Source organism: Mobula hypostoma, chromosome 17 (genome assembly GCF_963921235.1).
Source record: "Mobula hypostoma chromosome 17, sMobHyp1.1, whole genome shotgun sequence".
NCBI lineage: Eukaryota > Metazoa > Chordata > Chondrichthyes > Myliobatiformes > Myliobatidae > Mobula > Mobula hypostoma.
In genome coordinates, this window is record NC_086113.1 from 52,978,595 (window position 1) to 53,003,196 (window position 24,602).

The window sequence follows — 24,602 nt, forward strand, 5'->3', positions numbered from 1 at the left end:
CATTTTGTGTGTGTACTCCACATTAAGCTGGATAGCTGTTGTATTCCAGAGACCTGGGTACAAGAGGGATTATTACAACAATAATTTTCCTCTTTTCTAATATTAAAAAGAAACAATATATATACACACACTATTATACAGTGCAGATATTAGTGCAAATTGTTTTGAAAATACTCCTTAAAGCTTCTAGAACTACCCACAACTTTCGAAACATCTTTTTTCAATACCCAAAAACCTTAACAATTCAAAATATACATTTTTATTTTAATACAATGACTTTTGCCTAGATTTGGGTTTACTACTGCCTCTTGAGCAGGCTTACTTGGGATTGCACTTTCTCTGGCATCAAAAATGTCTTGAAACAGAGGCCAAATCCTTCTTTAGCTTTGGTCATGGCAGCCGAGTAGTTAAGAACCCATGAAACCAAGAGGCGAAATATAATATGGGATTCTTTTCCTTGCAACTTCAACATAACTGAACTCTTTTGCTTTAAGGGTAATCAGTGAAACGAATAAAACAAAGAACTGATGGAAACATATTTGTCCATTGATATTGAGACATGAAAATCTGGTGTAAAATTGAGTGAGTGTTGCATTGTCAAACATGGTGGCTATAGGAGACTAAACTAAGGTCCAGTTTGCCCTGTTGGATATGTGTGTGAGATACTATGATAATACTCTGTTAAAGATATCCTGGTCTGTACTTAGTTTTCTTTGTTTTTTTTTTGTGTTGTATTGCTGTGTGGATTGTGAAATAGGAAATGTGACAGCCAATGATGGCTGTATTTAAGGAAGAAAGACATTTCACTATCTATAGGGCTATACAAATACAAGTTGGCTGCTTCTTTGTTGAATTTATAGGTTCAGTTATCAAGGTGTTCAGAGGATTTTGTCCCTTGCCCATACATTGAATTGGGGCTTATGATTTTAGTAGCTTGCTTCTATTTCTGGAATTACTAAATACTAGCTTGATGGTAATTTTAACTGGGTAATCAGGTAAAACTAATGCAGTCATCCATTAACCCCCCCCCCATTAACTTCCACAGAACCCAGTAGAAATGAAAGATTTAAAATAGCAATTGAATCAAAGCCAGTATTAACCCCTTCACAATTCTCTTGTCTTCCAGAGGTCAGTTTTCACTTTTTACCTCATCCACACAATGATCAAACGAATTGAATATTCAAAACAACAACTGATATAAAAGTTACCAGTAAAACAAATAGAATGTCATTCAACTTTTAATTTTTTTTATTTTGAACATATTTAGTAGAGGAGAATATTGATATATTATAAAGCAGTTTACACCGTTACAGAAACATGATAGTAATAGTGTTACGAAGATTAAGATTTGAAGAATACTATAGTTTAGCAACATGAAAAAAGGTCTTCAAAATCCTTGCCTTTTTTCCCCCTTGTAAGAAAATCTTAGATTATTTCTCTCCCCCCCCAAGTATATATATATAAAAAAAATCAAAATTTAGAAAAATGATCCATTTGCAGCACATGTAAGAATAGAAATATTTAAGTCAGCAAAGCAACTGAGAATTAGAAACAGGCAACAGAGGCAGTTAAAACTATCCACAAAGCTAAGTAACAGTTTGAAATACTTCAAAAAGTTAAATGTTTCTATTATCAGAGGTCTGTATGTGTGCAGCTAATAACATTAGAAAGAAACACTTCAGAGTAAATATTAATTTAATATCCTAAAATTGACAACTGTCAAGATAAAACCACCGAATAGTGCGTCATAGAAATATTTTAAATAAACTGGAGTCAACATTTTGAAGGTTGATATAGTTTAACAATATAAACTAATACCTATTTAATAATTTATCTGCAATGAGCTGAATACATACATAGTTTCGCACTTATTTTCCCTTCTATAGTGCGCAGGATTGTAAAAACATTTACAATAAATAATTTTAAAATAGGTTTATAATAATTTTCTAAGGCACAGTTTCAACCAATGACTTCAAATCCACAATTTTCTTTCCTTTTTTCAATCAATGACCACGGACAGATGCAATAAAATAGAAAGAAGAGACTGTCATTGTCAGGAGCTGATCCAATTTCAGAATCCGATGTGCTGACAGCAGCGGTTAAAGTTTCCCGAGAAGTGTAACAGGACGGGAGAGATTAAAATGTGACAGGTCATCAAACACGCACGAGTGATGTGTATTTCCAGAACTGTCTGCCTTATTGATTGTCCGCACAGCTGCTCTATGCATTAAATCCAGATCACCTGCTCAGAGTTCCATTCATGCATATCAGGGAACAATGAATAAAAAGAAATAAATAACTTCGGTGCCCGTCGATCACGCCACATGGTCATACACTTTGATTGTTCGATGCCCGAGAGAGACTTCAGATATCCCAAATACGTTGCATAGGTCAGAGTTTTTTTTTTAAAAAAGTGAATGACATTCAGTGCTTTAAAATTCAAACTGTAGTCATTACCATAGTGAAGAATTGTCTCTGTATCTCACTAACCCCCTGATGTGCACATTTCATGTTTTTAAATTATTATTATTGCATGTCGCAGTGTTATTGCATGCAGCTCCTGCAATTGGTACAGGCTGAAGTATTGCAGCGATTTCCCTGATGAAGAAACAGTATTCTCAAAGCAATTATACTATGTTATGTCCCATTGTTAATGCATGTTAAGTTGCAGACTGGTTGAAAGCTTTGGACTTGATTCTTAAAAGATTCTCTTGATCGTAAACACAAAAAACATTTTTTTTCTGCTGTTCCATCTTCTCTAATATGACAATATATAGCACAATTGTTCACAGTAATCAAAAGCTGGAAAAATATTTTTCTCTTATCAGAAAGTAGAATACTTTGTTAACCCCCATCCCCATGTCCATCATCTCTGTTGCTGTAATTGTAACTGGCTGGGGAGTTATGGAATATATGGTGGCTCTCCAGATTCTAGAAGTAGTGCGCACTTTTAGGTTTTGTTTTTAAAAGTGTCCCATTGTTATTGCATGCGGTCTGTCTGCAGCTGCTGGGGCTGGTACTGGCTGAAGGCTGCAGCAGCAGCAGCCGCCCCGGGAGCCGCACTGGGCATGGGCTGCTGCACCGCGTAGCTGTACCCGGCGGCAGTGACGTAACCGGCGGCCGCCGCCGCAGCAGCGGGGGAGGCGGCGTACGGATACTGCTCATATGCAGCAGCTGCGGCCGCGGCAGCTGTGGCTGCAGAATACTGCGCGTACGCAGTCCCCGTGTAGTCGATGTAAGGAGACGCAGCAGCTGCAGGTTGGACATGTGGGATGACGACTCCAGGTTGCATAAAGGCCTGTGGGTAGACATAGTGAGCAGGAATCCTGTGGGATAAGGAAGAAAAACACCAGTAAGGAAACAGCCAGCACCTCTTACAGCTCAATTTGTCCACACTGTTTTTTTTTAAAAAAAGGATTCTAAATGTTATTGTGCATATAGGGTTGCCATAATAAGAGAAAGCATAATTATCCCCTGCTAACCTTTGAATGGGTGCAAGAGGTTATGGGAATGTTTGACCCACTGTTTACAATACAATATGACCAGAAAATTGAAACACTTGCATAAGTGACTAATATTGGTATTTTGTATTTTACTAACAAATGAAATGGGTAATTATAAAGAGAGCGGGAACTAATTCCAGCAGCACAAACGAAGAACAGAAGTTACCACCCTGGAAATTATTAACATTCTGTAGCTTGCATATTCCAACAGGGTTTGGAACAATTTCTGAAAATTCAAAATTCTTTCAAATAATTTCTTTGACAATAGTTCACTGGAACATTAATAAACTTCTCTTGGCATTTTTGGCTTATTAGTTATAAAAATATCATGGCAACCCTATGTGATGCTATGCAGGTCTCAGCACTCATTAATATCATATCACAGATCCACAGCCCCATCACCCTAATTAAAAAAAAAACCACAGGCAAAAAGTAAAACAAACAAAAATTAAGAAAAGGTACAAAACAAAAGGCCACAAGGTGATAAACAAATGGTCACACGGCAAGATCACTCTACACAAGAAACCTACTGAGGCTCTCACTTTTTACCAATGAGGCTCCAATAGGGGAGCAACAGACACTACTGGGGGAAAAAAAACACACAGCACTGAACCCCAGTACATGTGCATTACATTCTAGGAAAAGGTCACAGGAAGTCCTTGGGCAAAGCGAAAACTTTTAAGGACATGGACCGCATCAGATGGCTGCAACGATTCACCTAATGACACGCAAAAGAAAAAAAAAGACACGAAAAGACAAGAGATTGGGGGATGAGAAGAAAACATGTCATGGTGAGAGAGAGAGAGAGAGAGAGAGAGAGAACGAGAACTTGACTGCAGAGACGACAGGATGATTATACAATTGTTTTCAGAAAGATGATGCCAGCCATCTATCCCTGCAAGTATACTGTATGTGCATCTTCAAGTCGCTCTAATCCATGAGGTACTCGGAAAGGAGTTCAACAAATGGTTCTATGAACTCCATACTCCAACACAGTGCAATATGTAAATCTTAAGGTCCAGTGCAGAAGGTGATCATAATAGTTCAGCAGTAACCAATCTCTATCATTTAGTTGTGAGTTTGAACGACTGAACTTTGAAGTTCACTGATTTGGTCAGCAAACACCTGGATGGCCATGGTTACAAGCTTATTTTACATTAGGTGATATGTTACAAACCCCATGGCAACTTCTTTCAATCGCATTGGCTTACAGCCCTGTTTTATTCATGAGTGGCAGATATATTTTAGTTCTAAATGTGACTATAAAGATCATTAGCAATTGGCTGGCAAGTCCATTTTAGCACAAGTGTTGTCAGAGGCACAAAGGCATTTACTTTTTCACTTTAAGAGGACAATGAAAATTTCTCTTCTGGATATAAATCTTTGTATTATTCCATGTGTAATAAAATTCTGTAAGTTATCTATATGAAAGGAACACAAATACTCAGATGCTTTGTGAATAGAAGATGCTGAGGAGCTACTAGCGGCCAATCATATCAATCGCCTTTAGCCTAGAAGTCTAAGGCACTTTCTAATCCTTGACAAATTAAACCATAAGCAGCAAGGAGTTATTATTGAATACCTATTTGTTTTTATTTTTTCCAAAAACACCTTTCCTAACAATGCACAGTGACAGCCAAAAAGCACAATATCATTCTCATCTTAACATAGGTGGCTATAGTACCTTTGATCATAGCTTCACTGAAGTGTATTGGTAACTAACACTTAACCACTAAGCCTCTGGAAACTGCATGCCTGTTAACTGCCAAAAATACTGAATGAGACTGGGGAAAAAAAAAAGATTATTTTCCTTAAATGTTCCTTTTTCATCTGATCCACATTTATGATTGAACTGTGTCATGAAGACTTCCGTATGGAACACTAGAACCCAAATTAGAATCAAAGTCTGATGAACACACTTGAGAGAGAGAGAGAGAGAGTGAGATCAGAATCATCCTCTTCATATAGTGTACCTAAACTGATGTTACTTTAAAGTTATGTCTTTTGATTCATTTCATGCAAAAAAACCACATTTTGAATAACAATAACAGAGTACAATTTCTTTTAAGTTACCACAAAATAAAAAAAGTTCAAGGGTTCATCAGAATCTACTGGATGTAAACAGTTGTTTTAAAAAAAACACTCTTTGCTGATCACTGCTGCCTTTCCTCCCATCCTTGATCAAATAACAGGAAGAGCACTCTAGCCTGACTATATCATAGGCCAATCAAAAAGAGGCTCTGCAACCCAAGACAGCTTTTATCTTCCTCCTTCTTCCATCTTCCAAACAGTAATATGCAATATGCTACTGACACCTCCAAGAGGACCACAACCTTGTCACAGGGTTTGGAGGCTTGCGTGCCTCAATGACCCAGAGAGCTTTGTTATCCGGAGTCTGGGCCTTGTGCTTTGGCTGTTGGTAGGGTCATCCTTGCCAAACAGGTCAAAAGGTAGAGGCCAGACCAAAAGTGGTCCACCAGGTTTGGGGGTTCAGCTCAGAGCTAACAACCCCTGACTGGTAAAAGAAAATTGTTATGGAAACGACAATGAAGAATCCTTGCAACACACATCAAAGTTGCTGGTGAACGCAGCAGGCCAGGCAGCATCTCTAGGAAGAGGTGCAGTCGACGTTTCAGGCCGAGACCCTTCGTCAGGACCCTTCTACGTTTGAATCCTTCTACGTTTGAGTGCAATGGTATTGTTGAGTCTCCATCTGGAGCTTGCATGACCGACATGGGCTACTGACAGTGAAGCATGACAATGGGCTCTGAACACTATCAGAGATACAGGACTTCATCGCTGCCCTAAATGCCAGTAGCGTAATGGGCAGTAGAGAGATTGAATGACAGTAGCTGTATTCAAATGATGTCAAGGTTGGAATCAAACTGTCGCTTAAAATCCTTTATAAACACCAATGTCAGATATTACTATGATTATAAAGTTATTATAAAGATTTACTGTCATACATTTAGTGTTTGACTAGAATACAGCTTCAACAACTTACTCTTTCAACCTGGTTCAATAATCTCCCAACAATTATAGATGACGGCAGTTCAACACATGGACGAACTGGAATTCTGCTGGCTCATTAAAGCAATTCTTCACCAACTAACTAAAGCCTGTCAACTACTTTAAGCAACAGCAAGCTCATTACAAGTAAACAAAATGAGGCAGAATGGTTTTCAAAATAAAAGGCATTGTAGATTTCAAAACTTCTCACGTACAAGTTGAAAAGACTCAGAATAGCCAATGTTGTCTTTTAAGGTATTCTGGCCCTACAAAGAGATAACAGGTTCACATTGCAGGTACTATAAGGTGAAAGGGGAAACTGATATCCTATGGAAGAACTTAAACTTGAAGTTCTTAGCTTGGACTAAATAGAGATAAAATTGTCTTCGGCAGAACCCTGATTCTTAATCACCTATGGTGGCTCCTTCGTTTTTAAAAAAAATTACAAGCATACCAACACCTCCAACCTTCTCAAAGTCACATCAGAATTTAATGAATGGTGATATACAGAGCCTTGATTTCCATTGCTTCAATTTTGGTACCTTCAATTCCATAGGCCACAGAGCTTTGCAGATCTCTCCTTAATACCGTCTCCTTCACTATACGTAGTGACAAGTTATAAAAAATACAAAAGAGTTTCATGTTTTAAGTTTAAGTTTATTGCCAACTGACTGTATAACACACACAAAAAATGGTGTACCCACAAAACACATCACACAAACCAAAATATTACTACAAGTTAATAAAATACAATTCAAAATGCAAGTAGCGTGCAGCACAAACAAACGGTAAATAGCTCGCTGTCCTAGTGACGAGACCTTGGTGGTGGCATCAGTCGCACAGTCTGAGGAAAGAGGCTGTTACCCAGTCTGGCAGTTCTAATCCTGATGCTCCTGGACCTCCTTCCTGATGGTAGTGTGTCAAAGAGATTGTAGGATAGGAGGTAGGGATCAGCAACGATGCTCTAAGCCCTTTGTCTACAATGGTCCAGGTTTTCACCGTCCTCTTTAGGGTCTTGCAGCTTCCACACGACACAATGAGACACGCATACACTCTGATGGTGCTCCTGTAGAAAGTTGTTAGAATGGGGACGGGGTGCCTTGCACCCTCAACCTTCTCATAAAGTGTATAAGCTGCTGTGCCTTCTTAACTAGTGAGGAGGTTTTGTTCTTCCAGGTTAGATTGCCCATTATGTGCACACCAGGGAGCTTTGTGCTGTTCACCCTCTCCACAGCAGAGTGATTGATGTGCAATGGAGAGTGGTCAACCTGTGCATTCCTGAAGTCCACAATCATCTCTTTTGTCTTGTCCACGTTGGGTCTCAGATTGCCGTTCTTGCACCATTTGACAAGCCTCCCTACCTCCTCTCTGTCTGCTGACTCATCCCTGTTGCTGATGTAGTATCATGCAGTTTGAGCTGAACCTGGCAGTGCAGTCACGAGTCAGCAGCGGGCTAAGCACAGACCTGGGAGGGCACCAGTGCTCAGTGTGATGGAGCTTCAGATGTTGCTGCTGACTTGGATGGACTGGGGTCTTTCTGTCAAGATCCGGTTATAGAAAGGGGTATTGAGTTCCAACGAGGACAGTTTAGCCACCAGCCTCTGAGGGATAATCTTGTTAAATGCTGAGCTGAGGTGGATGAACAACATTCTGGCATACGAGGCATCATTTTCTTGGTGGGACAGGACAGAGTGAGGGCTGAGGCTATGACATCAGCAGTGGAGCAGTTTGAGCATTAGGTGAACTGGCAAGGGTCCAATGTAGCTGAAAGGTGGGACTTTATACAATGCATTACCAGCCTCTCAAGCACTTCACTTTAGCAAACATGACACCTCAAAGAACTGGTAGACATATTAAATGTCTTACTTCAGATACTGTAAAAACACAATTATCGCCACATTAACAATGTACCTTGTTCACATTCATCTCCTCATCAATGTACTTTATTCACAACAAGCAGTACATCTGGCAATCTCTGAGCACAGGAGGGAGCCCTTTGAGTTGTTCTCTTCGAGTCACAGCAATAGTAGACACCCTCGCTAGAAATTCCAAGGTGAACTTTGAAGTATCTATGGGCAAATGCATTTCGTCATGCAGTCATAGAACAAAAAAGGCATCCACTGCATAAACCTTTTGTCAGTGCTAACATAATTTCTTTCTCCTTATCAGATTGACTCACTTTCCTTTTAATACCTCTTAAGCTATTCAATTAGTCACTTCTTATGGTAGCAAAATCCACATTCTACATGCTGGATAAATCGCTCTGCTTTGAATTCTCCTTCAGATTTATTAGATAATTCATAACTCTCTTCAGATCTAGCCAAGTAGAACATAGAATCTATTTAAACCTCTCCTACTTCTAAAGCAAGGTTACCCCTCAAGTCTTCTGGAGAAAACTTTCATCGAAACATTTCTACAGGGTCACCCCCTCATTCTCCCTTATTACATGGAATAAAGGCTTAGCCTAACCAACCTCTCCCTACAACTCTAATCCTAGCAACATCCTTGTAAATATTTTCTGCACCCTTTTCAATTTAATCACATCTTTCCTCTAACAAATGACCAAAACTATACACAGCACTTCAAGTACAGCATCACCGGCAACTTATACAGCTATACTGGTGTTAAGTTGCCTTTCCTTTCTGCATTTATTGGTACTTTCCAATATCCTGTCACCATTCTGCTCTGCATCAACAGCACAAAATCAGCTCCCAAGTTCACATTGTTTGTATACGCAGCCAAGAATCGGGGTGTCAGGGCCAACCCTTGTGGATGGCTGTTTTCTACCATTTGTTGGACTCTGCCCAATGAGTTATGGGAACATCCCTCCCCACCACCAGTAGTACCTACATGAGACTGCCTCTGGAACATGACATCTAAGTGAGGAACCCCACCACCCGGGCCATGCCACATTCTTGCTGCTACCATAAGGCAGAAGCTACAGAAGCCCGAAGTCCCACACCACCAAGTTCCTATTCTTCCCTTCAACCACTGGGTTCCCGAAGCAGCCTGCACAACCTTCAATCACTCCAGTTTTGCAATACTATGATATGAAGTAATCAAAGTGAACTTGAATTTTTAAAAAAATTCTAATTTAAGTTTTTTTAAATTGCTAAATGGTATACAATTTCTCAAGAATGTTTCTTGTATAACGTGGTACACATGTGGTACTGCTGCAAGCAAAACTTTCACTGCACTTGTGCATATGACATTAACTTTGAGTAACTAATTAAACCTGTATGCTCCATTTCATAAAGAGGATGCCGGCCTTCTGTTACTTGCTTCCCAACTCCACTTGGCCTAGCTTCAGTGAAGCAGGTACTATTGAGGCTTAGGTGGAGTTCAACAGTGGCTAGGCTAACTGCCTCCGTTACATGATGCACTCTTATTGAGGTTTCCTAACTTTAATACAATCTGATTGCTGATCTACAAGATCATCCAACACTGCCAAAGTTAACTGAAAGAGGAGGCTTCCATGAGTTAAAAGAATACCAATCATGAGGTTGAGAATTAAATAACACTACCCCAGATCGTCCCCACACAACAGAAAAGACTTAGTCACCCATCTAATATGCCATCTTGCTAGAGCAGCAAAATAGACCCTTCATGGAGCACAACAGAAACAAGAGTCAGTGAGTACTTAAGTAAATAAATACTTATTGCAAAAAAAAGGTAACTTGTTATGAGATGTAGATAAAATGCTGTTCGCATTCCCTAGTGCAAACTGACATTTTAAACATTTTCTGTAGTAATTATAAATGCCCTGTACATCAGCTTAGTCATTACTGCCAGGTTTACATTGTTGTTCTTCTCTGTGCCTTGTGACACATCAAGCTACAACCTTGTCATTTCTTTAGCATTTGCCTGTTTTTTCTCTTAGATGTAAAAAAAAATGAGGCCTAATTGCTAGCTCGAGGCTGAACGGAAAGCATGCAAGGAGCTGACCGGATTCAAAGCCGGGGCCATTTGCCTCAAAGTCCAGAGCAGATGACACTATGCCACCAGCTGGGACAGGGTTTATACTTTTTGGCATTTAATACTCCATGACAGATGAAAATTATAAACTCCCATTTCAGAACTTGTGAGAATTTTTTTGGGTTACATTAACCAAGTGGTAATCAAGGCACACTAATAAGAACCCATGATATTTGAGCATAAACATTAAATTTAGACTACAAGCAGATTACTTGGCTCTATTATCCTCCATACCACTCTCTTCCTAGTCCAAAATCAACATATCCCTATATTCCTGCTTTTTTTCCCCCCATACTTTTATCTAGATTACCACAAGATTTACCAGTGCCTCATACATTGCAATTGGTGGCAAATTTCAGATTCTCACCATTGAGGGAAATAGTCTCCCTTTAACATCTTATGAACTCATCTGCAACTCTTTATAATAATGGCCCTTGGATTTACACTCTCTACAACAATCTAATGTAAAAAGTAACTATTTAATCTTCATTTGAAAGGAAAATAAAAACCCCCACCACTATCCATTTCTCCTGATACTAACGGTGTCTTATTTCTGGTTTCATCACACTAAACCTGTTTTTTGTTTATTTGTATTCACTATGAACGCCCACAAGAAAATGATTCTCATATGGTGGCATTTATGTACTTGATAATAAATTTACTGTGAACTTTAAATGATACCTACCCCCACCTCTCCCAATTGGATTCACTGTTAGTTTATACTATGTACAAACTAACACTGGACAGAATTTTTGGTACTCATTGCTGTTGTGTTAGATGCATAAATGTCAGCCCTTCATCAGACACTGGTAGGGCAGGGGTGAAAGTTATAGGACTTTTGCTTGAAACCCACTGAAAAGTGAACAGGTGCTGGAATGTGAAACCTGAGCTGCTGAGGGTCATTCTTTTTTAAACTCAAGGGAACTCTTAGCACACTCCCCAGCCTGTGCCATTTCACACTTGCTGACTGACAAGGCAGGCTGCAGTATGACTCCCGACTCTATTTTTAATTTTCTGCTTAAGGGATCTATCAAAACAGGAGGAATATCTGTATAAGGTAAAATGGGAAAACATTCCCCACAAAGTTCACGATCAAAAACTGTCCAATTCGCAAGTCATAGCGAACGTGCAGAATTAACATTTTTAAGCAAACCAACTGCAATATGATGTCAATAATAATAGTCCAGTTAGATCTGGTCTCACCAAATTCTGCACAGTTATCATTTGGAAGGGAGGAAAGATTTTGAAGTGAGCTGAATAAATGGACATTGAGTACATTAATCAAATAACTGTTGTAAACTAGATGTATTTGGACAGGTGGACTGATGTAAAAGAGCTTGAGTGTTAAATTGGAGCTCTACTTATAAAAATTAGATGAGACCTTCAGATTACACCATATAATGAAATAACCACACCACCTTTTAAAAGTTAAAGCCACTTGGTATTTTCCACCTGCATCATTGCTTTAGTCATTCATTATTTACTGAACCTATTGTTATACAGCATCACTTATTCATGGGGAGAAAAGCAGATTAGCAGACTCAGGCTGTGTGTGCACTTTTCTTAAGCACACACTTTAGGAATAACTTTTTTTACTATATGGTTTGCAATTATTCATTTCTTATTTTTGGCCATCCCTAAAAACATTTTAGATAAAGTATGGCAGTTAACCAAAAAAAAATCACCAGGAAAAAGAAAATATTTCCTCTTGCACAGATTCTAAACTCTAAATGTAGTCATTCAAGAGAATATGCAGGGAATGCTTCTACATACTGTTTCAAGTACAAATGTAAAGATTTTGGCGTTAAAATAATTTATCTTATAACTTTTAAAATGATCAAATACAGTTGGGTAAATTCAGAAGGGCTATGTCCTGCTGAAGGGTCTTGGCCTGAAACATTGACTGTACTCTTTCCCAGAGATGCTGCCGGGCCTGCTGAGTTCCTTCAGCATTTTGTGTGTAGTGCTATGTATGGAGTCACTTATTTTTACTATGATGGGATACGGTACCTGGCCTAGAATTAGATGGACCCAACATACAAAATGTCCTGAGGAAATGTAGCACTTGGAAATCATGCTTAATTATGATGTTGCGAATAATTATCAATTGCTGTGTCCAAGAACATACAATGAAAGCACTTGTGTTAACAAAATAAAAAAAACAATCAAACCAAGATAAATTAAAAAAAAACATTGCAACATGCACGCAAAGAGTGGATTTGGTAATCAAAAAATAAAGTCACACAAGATTTAGCACTCACTACAACCCAGAAACTGAATTGTTAACTGGAAATCAGGCTACAGCAACAAAGCAAAATAAAGTGGGACCTCTTGCTCACAATGGCAAAACAAATCAACACTCTTGAACAAAGAAAACTCCAGAAAAGTCCTCACTACAGCTCTCTTCATTAAAAAAAAGCACGCAATTTACTCGTTTAGCTCTAAACACCACTTCATTAAAAGTAAAACAAAGCACACGCAGCTCTATTACACTTTAAGAAATAACATACATGCAACAGTTAATCACCATTTTTAGCTTGTTTGAGTCTACTGGTTACAGTTTAAGATCTGCTCATTCGGTAACTATTCCACCTCATATCATCAAATCCTTCTCTCATCATCATGTTATCTTAATTGTAAACGATCCCTGTCAGATCAGAAAGAAATACATAGAATTGAGTCAAGCCAAAAGGGGGTAAAGTCGACCTGTTAAAAATAAGTACATAAAACCGTTGCACAGCACCAACAAGCTATTGTGTCTCAGAAACTGGCTGGATGAACGGAATCGCTTTCCGAACTTGACTCGTTGAGAGATTGCATAGCACAATAGATCCACAAATTTCACGACATAATCCCAGGGATATTAAACCTGATTCTCGTCCTTTACTCGCTAGAAGTTTAGGCTAGTCATTGGTAAAGGATGTTTAACTATAATCGATCCTATAGTAGCTAGCTAAACAATCACTTTCTAACTGGCTTTCACTTTAAGTACAGAGTTGAGGTGTAGCGTTTAATTAACCGCAGTCTGTGGAGCCGAAAGACATTTAAAAAGTGTAAATAAATCTGCATTTAAGTGGAACGGAAAACCGGTTATTAACAGCAGCGGGAGAGGAACGGCACTTACCCATAAGGCCTGGGTACAAAAGCGGGGTGAATCTGTTGTACTCCGAAAGCGAAACCTGTCAAAGCAACCAGATTCAATCGTTACAAATGGAAACAGTGCGAGCACGAAGTTGACACGAAAACACCCCATCATCCATGACGATGCCAAGATTAATTTCCTAACGTGAATTAAAAATGGGGGGGGGGCGGAATTCCACGTTTGCTAGACGTTTACTTAATTTGATTTAAACTATTCATTTTTGGCGGAGTTTCGAGCTCCTGATTCCAGTCCACTCACCTGGCTGCATGATCCGAGGTTTCGCCCCCAGGTACGCCAGGTTGACATTGGCCTTCCTGCCGTCGATGATGGGATTGGGATCTTTACATGCACGCTCCGCCGCCGCCCGGTCAGCCATAGTCACCTGAATGCAAGGTAAAGGAACCGGGGATACAACCCAGCATCAGTTAAACAAAAAAGCACAACACCCGAGGAATCCTCCGCGACAATAAGACAATGCAGCATCATGTGGACTCTCGCAAGCAAGGCTCGCTTGCTGCCTTATCGTTCATTAACTGTTGCAGTTTAACCTTCAAACCCTTCTCCTGAATTAGGGTACTTACAAAACCGTAGCCGCGAGATTTGCCGGTTTGCCGGTCCGTGATCACCACCGCTTCCTCGATGTCACCGAAGACCTCGAAGTACTTGCGGAGCGACGCGTCGGTGGTGTGGTAGGGCAGCCCGCCGACGAAGATCTTGGTGAAAGTGGTGTCCTTCTGAGTGGTGTGCATCTCGCCCCCGGTGCAGGCTGCAAAAATTCAGCGGCTGGCGCGTTTCAAGGCTGCAACAAGCACAGGAGCCGGCAGAGGAAACAAAATGATTTAAATGCACCTCCCCCGTCGGCCTTATATCAGAACTCCTCCCTTCCCCCAATAAATAAATAAACAAGTTTCCAGCGCCCTGTGTGAGGTAGATGAAATACAAAATGCACTTTTGCGGGTGTGCTTGTCCCGCTTGTAATCTGCTCTTCCCGCTGCCCGGGCTCTTTAAGTGCCCCGCGGCTGGCCGGCCTTCTCCTGTCACTCACTTGCAATTGGCCACGCCCCCGACCCCTCGGTCTTCGGCCGTCAGCGAGGCCACGCCCACCATCCCCAGGCGCGCAGAACTGTCAATCATCCGGCCGAGGCATGACGAGCGCATCCCGATCGGATCGCTTGCAGACTGGCTGCAGGGGGATTTGGGTTGTTAGGGGTGGACCTACTTAGTATAATTTAGAGACACCATCACCCAGCATGTTCAGCAAGGAAGTGCTTGAAACAGTGTGATACGATATGCTATTGCGCAAGAATGCAGTTTGGAAACTGTGACGCGAAACGGGGTTTGGAAGTCAAAACGAAACGCAAAATGAGTCAGGTCTCCTCGCGTTAATTTAATGAAGTTAACGGATGAGTCACCACAATGAGCAGTCAATTATTGAAGGCAACCTCGGCTTTATTCCTGGAGTAGGGTTGAGAACCATGTGAATTTTTTTTTAAAAGCGATATGATGCGTGAGGGAAGAGAGATCAAAAATAATCTAACTCACTGTCTTCCCCATTATTAAACAAATCAGGATTTTCAACAAAAGGTGGCACCATGAAGGAAGGTGACGTTAAGGAGGCCAATCAGCAGGATGGATCCATGTTGGTCCTTGGGTAGTCATCTCATCAGTCTCATTCAACTCTCCTTATTTTGCCTCATCCCTACAATTCATTCTCATACATGCCCATCAACCCTCTCATTCTTTCTGTCAAGAGCCTACAGTAGCAGCTAACAGTACACAGCCATAGGAATCTCCACAAATCCTTGGCACTATGAGACAGCAGCACCAACTGTTGTGCTACCAGTCTGCACTTTGACCCAGATTAAAGTCATGAGGTAGAGACAATTTAGGGCACTTTGTGGATCTGGTGAGTTAGAGATAGCATCACTGAGCAGAAAGAGAACCCAATGATTCGTAAAGGAAAGGGAGAAAATTGTCTGGGCAAATTGAAAACAACAGGTCAGCTTGTCTAGACTTGCATAGGTCTACAATGAAAAGCTTTATAATTTGTTGTTTTGACATTATCTTTAAAGAAGGAAATTAACAGTACTGAAACGGAATTGGAATCAGGGTTATTTGAGGGATTGATCGCGTGCATAGCCAGAGGCTTTTTCCCAGGGCTGAAATGGCTAACACGAGAGGGCAGCAGAAGTAGGTACAAGGGGGATGTCAGAGGTAAGTGTTTTTTTTTTACACAGAGTGCTGGGTGTGTGGAATGCCAGTGACAGTGGTGGAGGGGATATAATAGGGTCTTTTAAGAGACTCTTAGATAGGGACATGGAACAAGGGCTACGTAGTAGGGAAATTCTAGGCAGTTTCCAGAGTAGGTTGCATGGTCGGCACGACACTGTGGGCCGAAGGGCCTGTAATGTGCTGTAGATTTCTATGTTCTATTATCGCTGACACTTGTCATGAAATTTGTTGTTTTGCAGCAGCAGCAGTACAGTGCGATACGTAAAATATACAAGTTACAGTAATAAATATGTAAAAATCAATAACTGCTAAAAACGAGGTAGTGTTTATGGACCATTCAGAAGAATGATGGTGGAGGGGAAGAAGCTGTTCCCAAAATGCTTTCATACTCCTGTACCTCCTCCTTCTTGGTAGTAGTGAGAAGGGGGTATATCTTGGGTGGATGAGGTCCTTAATGATGGATGCCACCTTTGTAAGCTGCCTTGTGAAGGTGTCCTCGAATCTGGGGAGGCCAGTGCCCATGATGGAGCTGGCTGAGTTTACAACTCTCTTCAGGCTTTTCCTGTTCTGTGTTTTGGGGCCTCCACACCAGACGGTGACGCAACCAGTCACAATGCTCTCCGTGGTACGTCTGTAGGAATGTGCTACAGTCTTTGGTGATGTACCGAATCTCTTCAAACTCCTAATGAAATATAGCTGCTGGTGTGCCTTCTTCATAATTGCATCAATGTGTTGGGCCCAACACAGATGTTGACATCTGCTCGCCCTTTCCACTACTGATGCCTCGACAAGGACAGGTATGTGTTCTCCCGACTTCCCTTTCCTGAAGTTCAGAATCAATTCGTTGGACTCAGTGATACTGAGTGCAAGATGTGTTGTTGCGACATCACTCAATCAGCTGATTCAAATCACTCCTGTACACTGCCTTGACACCATCTGAGATTCTGCTGACAGCAGTTGGTCATCAGTGCATTTGCAGATGGTGTTTGAGCTATGCCGAGCCAGCGACATGGGTGTAGAGAGTGGGCGAAGCCTGCATCCTTGAGGTGCACCTGCATTGATTGTAGCAAGGAGGAGACTTCATTTCTGATCCACACTGATTGTGGTCACCCGATGAGGAAGTCAAGGATCCGGTTGTGGAGGGAGGTACAGAAACCCAGGTTTTGATATTTGTTGACTAGAACTGAGAGAATGATGGTATTGAATGCTGAAGGGTAACTAATTGAACAGCAGCGTGATGTAGGTATTACTATTGTCCTGACAGTCCAAAGCCAAGTGGAGAGCCGGTGAGATCGCATCCACTGTAGGCCTATTGTGGCGGTAGGCAAAATGCAGTGGGTCCAGGTCCTTGCTTAGGCAGAAGTTAATTCTGGTGATGACCAGCCTTTCAAAGCACTTCATCATAGTAAATGCAGGGCAATAGTCCTTGAGGCAGCTCACTCTGCTTTTCTTGGGAACTTGTATGACTGATGCCCTTTTGAAGCAGGCAGAATCCTCTGGCTGCAGCAGTGAGAGACGGCAGATGTCCTTGTAAATTCCAGCCAGTTGATTGGCATAGGTTTTCTGTGTCCTACCAGGTACTCCCTGTGTGGCGGGGTGGAGATACATCTCTACCGAAGGAGGTGTAAGGTGCGCCTTCCCTCTGCTAACCTGCAGGTAACCCTTGGGCAAGGTGTAGCACCAGCTTAGCCCACTGGTCAGTGTCACGTGAAGTCATGAGAGCAGTGGCGGATAGTCGTATGAGCAGCTAGTGCATATCACAAGTCTTGGTTAACCAGGCAGACAGTCTCTGAAGAGTAATAATAATGGCTGGGGTCACCTGTCCTGTAAGGATACTGCCCAGAATGAGGCAAAGGCAAACTACTTCTGTAGAAAAATTTGCCAAGAACAATCATGGTTATGACCACGATCGCGCACGTTATATGACACCACACAAATGATGATGATCAGGTACACCACTGTGGCCTGCTGCAGAGTGACAATGAAACTATTGTAATATTGCCCTAAAATTCAAAAAGTTAGCAACAATTAGAAAAGTACAGCCATGCCTAATGTCTAGGTCTATTAAGTCTATTATTAACGAAATGTTTCAAATTATTGATGAAGTCACTTAAGTCATTAAGTATTGAGGCAACACTTACATTAGTAAAATGCAATTAAATTTTGGTCAACCTTGTTTCTTTTGTGTAGCAATCTCATCCACTTCACACCACACACTTGTATCCCTGTTTCATAGTCATTGGTTCTTTCTCAGTCAACAAGTTGGAGGTACAAGTTCTTTTGGACATTAAGTATCAAGAGCTCCTCAAAAATGGCATTGTTGTTGACTAAATGTACCATTAAATGCAATAAGAGCAAGAATAAATATGTCATTTACAAGTGACAAAAAATGGCTGGAGTTTTCAGTTTCTGATTTGCTTCTTCACCAGCCAATTACAGCAGAAATTGGGAATTGGATTCAAGAGTGTGTGTCCTCAGTCTAGAAGAACATCAGTATGTGGTCAGAATTGAGGGAAATAAGAAATTATCTCACCCAGACATAGTCAGAAGACCCGACAGGCTGGATACAGGGAGGATGCTAACAGTGTCTAAAAGGTTCGTCTCAAAGTAAGGGACAGGCCATTTTGGACCAAAATAGGAGAACTCAGACTGTGGTGACTCAGTCATTGAGTTCATTCAAAACACACATTGATCAATTTCTGGATATTAGAATAATGAAAGGATTTAGACACAGGACAGGTAAATGGTGTTGAAGGAGTAGATCAACCATGATCTTACTGAATGGGAGGGTAGGCTTGAGGGACCAAATGGCCTTTTCCTCCCATTTCTTATATTACCACCTTTTCTTTCAGTAAGTAAATGCCAACCAAATGATCTCTGTTCAAGTTGGGTACAGAAGGGACAACTGCATAGTGAAGGACCCACAAAAGTAGTTTATGTGATCTGCATTTGATCTTATTTATCACTGAAAAGTATGTTTTCCAACTTGAGTATTTAGTGAGAAGGCTTGCCAGGTGTGTGGCTGACTCCTCCATCAAGGGACTTCAGTAGATTATCTGCATAACCTCCACAAGGTTTCTTTCCCATTATGGTACAAGTCTAACTTGCAACTTGGCCTTTAATCTGCACACTGTGTTAAATAAAAGAAAGATTTAACCTGTAAGTACAACAAAATATCATCAGGATAAACAGAACATTTGCAATTCCACGCAATTCCATGCATAATTGACAAAAAACACTTCCATCATCTCACTGTCCTAATGAAATGGAGTATTAAACAAAAATAGAATCTTGGGGAACCCTCAACAAAATAAGCTATTGAGCTCCCAGTTATCAATGTTTTGACTGACAAAAAGCAATAGTGAGAAATGCTGCAGAGTTCTAAGCTCAACCATCTTCCACTGTTTCATCAGGTTAGAAGTGGTAAAGCTTGCACAGTGTTAAGTTCCATTCACAAACCCTCAGCAAATGAAACATTCCAAACGTGCATAAGGAACAACCTACCCAACGTTCAAAATTCAGCTGTTCATGACAAACAATGTTATTCCACACAGGCACCAATTAATGATCACTGTTAACAAAAAGGTATCACCATTGGCTTGACCTTAAGCAGACCAGTCCAAAAATACAACGGCTATAAAGTGGGATGTTTTTGATGGGTGACTTAATTTCTGGTTATCCAAAGAACACTGTTCACCATTGACAAGGCACAGGAATCTCGCCAGACTTGATTAATAAAATCAAAACTGCACCTAACAAAGCTGCTCACTTCATTACCAAGCCATACATACATCTGTTTGCAGCTAATCTAGTTGCTTGCTTCATTTTTGGTAATGTGGATATATGTTGGATTTGAATATTATACATCTTCTTATTTTTTTTATTAAAAAAATCTAAACGGCTGTAAGAACTCAGCAGACAAGCAGTATCTGTGGAGGCAAAGGGCTGGTAAAAGTTTTGGCAGTTTTTTCTGCTCTAGATTTCATCATTTGCAGTGCCTCCTAACTAATCTATACAGTTGTGTAAGGCAATTGTTACAGCACATTTGTTCACTGATGTATCTGATAAAGAGAACCACCTGCATATGTGAGAAAAGAAACTACTGGATTAGCTGCAAACAGAATACAATGTCTTACCTACAAGGCTAAAAGCCAAGTTTCACAATAAAGAAATAGAGGTGGCATTATAGCCTTTGACAAATTATTATTCCTTGTTTTGAATACTGGTATCCTTTCAAATTGAATCAACTTTAAAACACAAATATTTCTGCCATGTCCTTTGATATTGTTTATTAGAACTAAAAATTATACCCAAAATGTTTACACACTTTCATGTTTATAACAGGCCAACCAGATTACAGAACAAAATTTATATTTGGAAATGTATTTCTTAATCTTTATAAGACTGTAGAGGGAAGTTATTTTCTATTGTTACCTTCTATTGTTTCTTCTTTTCAAAATAATTTAAAATTCAAGTTTAATTATAATTCAGTCATATATGAATATAGCCAAACAAAATAGTTCCTCTGGGGCCAAGTTGCAAAATACATTACCAACAGCACATAGCACATATGGTTATGACTTCAGAAAAACATACAACCACAAGGTAGAAAAATAGTGTAGCCTAAGTCCCTGTGTGGCAAACTGCAGAATTGATCGTAAGTTGTTCTGGTCCAACTTTTTCTTCCACCGAGCGAGCACTGGAGGGGCCAACCATAACCCAAGTATGGATTCCAGCATGCCGCACAGAGCTATCACCTACGTATATCTTTTTGGTGTCTCCTCTCCTAGTTGGCAACCCCGTGGGATGGGCCATGGCCCACCAAGTAGAACCAAGCTTTTGGTCATTTTCTTCTGTTCCTCCTTGTGTGGCTTGGTGTCACATTAAGTTTGTCAATACTCCTGTGAACTCTTGGATATTAAAGGTACTATATAAATGCAGATTGTTGTTATCCACCATTCTTTCCCCCCATTAGTTAAATTCCAGAAGTCAGAAGTATGTTTTCTTGTAAAGTTTAAAAATTCTAAATAAGTACAGTATTAGCAATAATATATTTAAAACTATTGGTAGAATTATATTTTGTTTCTTTTTATGCCTTATTAATGTTTCTATCTGTAAATCTAATCTTTTCCTTAAAGGCTGGGGTTTTGTCAGTAGATGAATTATGATCTTGTAAATCCTTTGTTTGCTGACTACAAATTCAATTGACAAGTTAATGATTGAATAGTGCATGGCGGACTGAAGTGAAGGAAAAAAAGTGAGAGACAGACAGAGTGAGTTTTATGATGTAATTTATAAAAAAGGTGCATTTTAAGCCAAGTGGTTACCTTTCCAGTGATTTGTTGACAGAGAAGGTCAAAGTTTCATTTAGATTCTAAAACTAGTGAGGGGCAAAAAGTGTGAGACAGTTGAGCAGTCAGAAATAGTGAAAAATATTATTCTAAATTCCATTTTTAAAAGTTCCTTTTATTAGCAATCAAGAATTTATTGGGGAGAGTGTCAGTGGGAGGGATTTGATGAAATTGAGATTTCAACTTCTAAACAGATTAAATGCCATTGTGGGATTGCACAGAACTGCAATACAAAAGGTAAGAGGTGGCCTGAAATGGGAACAACAATGCCTTTGAATGGAAAAGTCTACAAAAAGTAGTGGATACAGCTCAGTCCATCACAGGTAAAGCCTTCCCCACCACTGAGCATATTTACAAGGAGTATAATTGCAGGAAAGCAGCATCCACTATCGAGGACCCCAACCATCCATGCTCTTTTCTCGCTGCTGCCATCAGGAAGGAGGTACAGGTGCCTTAGGTCCCACACTACCTGGTTCAGGAACAGTTACTACACTTCAACCATCAGGCTTCTAAATCAGAGTGGATAACTTCTCTCACCCCAGTGCTGAACTGATTCCACACTAATAGACTCACTTTTAAGGACTCCTCATCTTATGATTGCCATAATTTATTTCTTCTTATGTTTTTTTCTCTTTTTTTGTATTTGCGCAGTCTGCTATTTTTTGCACATTGGTCATTTTTCATTGATTCTATTCTGTTTCTTTGTATTTACTATGAATGTCCACAAGAAAATGAATCTCAGGGTAGTATATGGTGACATACATGTATTTTGATAATAATTTACTTTGAACTTTGATTGTGTTTAGAATAAGATGAGTGACAGGAAGCGAGGGGGGAATAAAATGGTTGTGTGGAAAATGCTAGCGAAATAATGTTTTGTATCAAGGGGTGATAGGATGAAAACCAGATGGAGAGTTGAAAAGAAGGGGATAGGTTTAAAACAATGTGGGGGGGGGGGAGGGAATGAATGATTGTGCAAGGGTGCAAAGAAGTCTCCAAATTTCAGATTTTCTAACAAGTTATCCCAAATGTCAACAACAGGAATTCTGCAGATGCTGGAAATTCAAGCAACACACATAAAAGTTGCTGGTGAATGCAGCAGGCCAGGCAGCATCTCTAGGAAGAGGTACACCTCTTTGGCCTGCTGCATTCACCAGCAACTTTTATGTTTATCCCAAATGTCATCTCTGCATGATGGATATGCACAAGTACGGTGTAGTCAGGAAACAGAATAAACAAGATGCACGTGTTGTAGCAACTCTTGATATCTTAATGATTCCTGTAATCCTGGCAATATATAGTTAGATTAAGAAATGATGCGTACATCTAGGATGACAACTAGGATTTAACAGGCCTCACAAAAAGGGTAAAACTAACTTCACACCATGCTCATATTTATTGACTATAACATCACCTTCAATGCTGTAATTCTATACAAATTCATCTCCAAACTGGTAGACCACAGAACTCAGCACACAACGTGCAACTGGATCCTTGACTTCCCGACCAACAGACTGCAATCAGTAAGGATAGGCAACAGCAACTCCACCATGATTATCCTCAACCTTACTGACCCACAAGGCTTCATCCTCAGTGCTTTACTACACTGTCTGCACACACTGCTGTGTGGCCATATTCTACTCTAATTCCATTGACACCATTGTGGACTGATCTCAAATGATGAGATGGCGTGCAGGAAGAAGACAGAGAGCCTGGTAGCATGGTGTCAAGCCAACAAGACATTGCAGAGTTGTGAATGCACCCTGTCAACCACGCAAACCAGCCTACCTCCATTGTCTCTGTCTACACTTTCCACAGCCTCAGAAAAGCAGTCGTAATGAAAAACCCTTCCTACCCTGGTCATTATCTCTCCTTCCCCCTCCCATTGGGTAGAAGATGCTAAAGTTTGTACCTTTAGGCTCAAGAACAAGTTTCTATCTCACTATCACCAGATTGTCGAATGGACTTCTTACACGGTGAAGGTGAACCCTTTTTCCTCAAACCTAACTCAAGTTACTTGACCTCAGTTTTTCTGTAACTGCAGCACAATATTCTGTATTCGAATTTTCCTTTTTATCTCACTGTACTTACATATGGAATGATCTGTCTGGACAGCACACAAACTAAAGCTTTTTACTGTATCTTGGTGCACGTGACAGTAATAATTTTTAAAAGTTTCAAAATTAGGGTTTATGGCCACAGCAGCAAAGTGAGACATTGGTAAAGTGGCAGGTACCCCATCTAGAAACAGTCAATGTGACCACAGCGTAGACGGAACAGTACGGCATTAGAAACTCTAAGACAAGTTCTTCTGATTAGGGCCCTCATAATCCTTACAGAGGAGAGTGATATGATGTGGCTAGAGAAACACCATGACACTCTTCTCTGAAGTGCGCATACGCTGGGATAGAAGCATGCCTCGCAAGGTCAACGGTATGAGGATCATGTCAAAGTGCTGCAGTCAAGTTAATCAGTTAGACTAACATTTATTGGGATGCAGAAGTGGCAGGTTATTTCTGTTGTTAGGTTACAAAATCATGAGTTTGGTTGGAACAATGTCAAAGTAAGTATTCAAAATGTCTGCTCAAACTGCAGCCATTTTTCTTGGGGCAAGGCAAGATATAATCAGGTGTGTGAACCTATCAATTTATGCAGGGAACACACACAAAATGCTGGTGGAACGCAGCAGGCCAGGAAGCACCTATAGGAGTTCAACTTGGAGAAGTGTGAGGTCCTGCTTTCTCCCAATGGCCACACATTTTAATTCCACGTCCCATTCCCATTCTGATTCCCATGGCCTCCTCTATTGTCAAGCTGAAGCCACACTCAGGTTGGAGGAACAACACCTTATATTTCGTCTGTGTAGCCTCCAACCTGATGGCATAAACATTGATTTCTCTAACTTCCGTTAATAGCCCTCCTCCTCTTCTAATCCCATCCTTTCTTTCTTTCTTTCTTTCTTTCTTTCTTTATTATTTTTTCCCCTTTTTTTCCTCTTTTTTCCTCTCTCTGTCCCTCTCACAATAACTCCTTGCCTGCTCTCCATCTTCCTCTGGTGCTCTCCTCTCCCTTTCTTTCCCCCTAGGCCTCCCGTCCCATGATCCTCTCCCTTCTCCAGCCTTGTATCCCTTTTGCCAATCACCTGTCCAGATCTTAGCTCCATCCCTCCCCCTCCTGTCTTCTCCTATCATTTTGGATCTCCCCCTCCCCCTTCCCACTTTCAAATCTCTTACTATCTCTTCTTTCAGTTAGTTCTGACGAAGGGTCTCGGCCCGAAACATCGACTGTACCTCTTCCTATAGATGCTGCCTGGCCTGCTGCGTTCACCAGCATTTTGTGTGTGTTGCTTGAATTTTCAGCATCTGCAGATTTCCTCGTGTTTGCGAATTT

General features: G+C 40.5%; 1 protein-coding gene across 3 annotated transcripts in view; it reads right to left on the bottom strand.

The window, feature by feature from the left end:
* Positions 1–1,429: 1,429 nt before the first annotated feature.
* Positions 1,430–24,602, bottom strand: part of LOC134358034 (RNA-binding protein 24) — a 45,319-nt gene continuing 22,146 nt past the window's right edge. For 2 of the 3 annotated variants that reach the window (XM_063069910.1, XM_063069911.1), the window contains exons 2-5: positions 14,211–14,428; positions 13,888–14,011; positions 13,612–13,666; positions 1,430–3,326 (exon numbers count right to left, since the gene is read on the bottom strand). In XM_063069910.1, coding sequence (XP_062925980.1) covers positions 2,981–3,326; positions 13,612–13,666; positions 13,888–14,011; positions 14,211–14,378 — 693 coding nt within the window. In that variant the 5' untranslated portion in view covers positions 14,379–14,428 and the 3' untranslated portion in view covers positions 1,430–2,980. Of the gene's footprint in view, positions 3,327–13,611; positions 13,667–13,887; positions 14,012–14,210; positions 15,012–24,602 lie in introns of those variants that run through there. The other variant, XM_063069909.1, reaches the window with a different exon arrangement.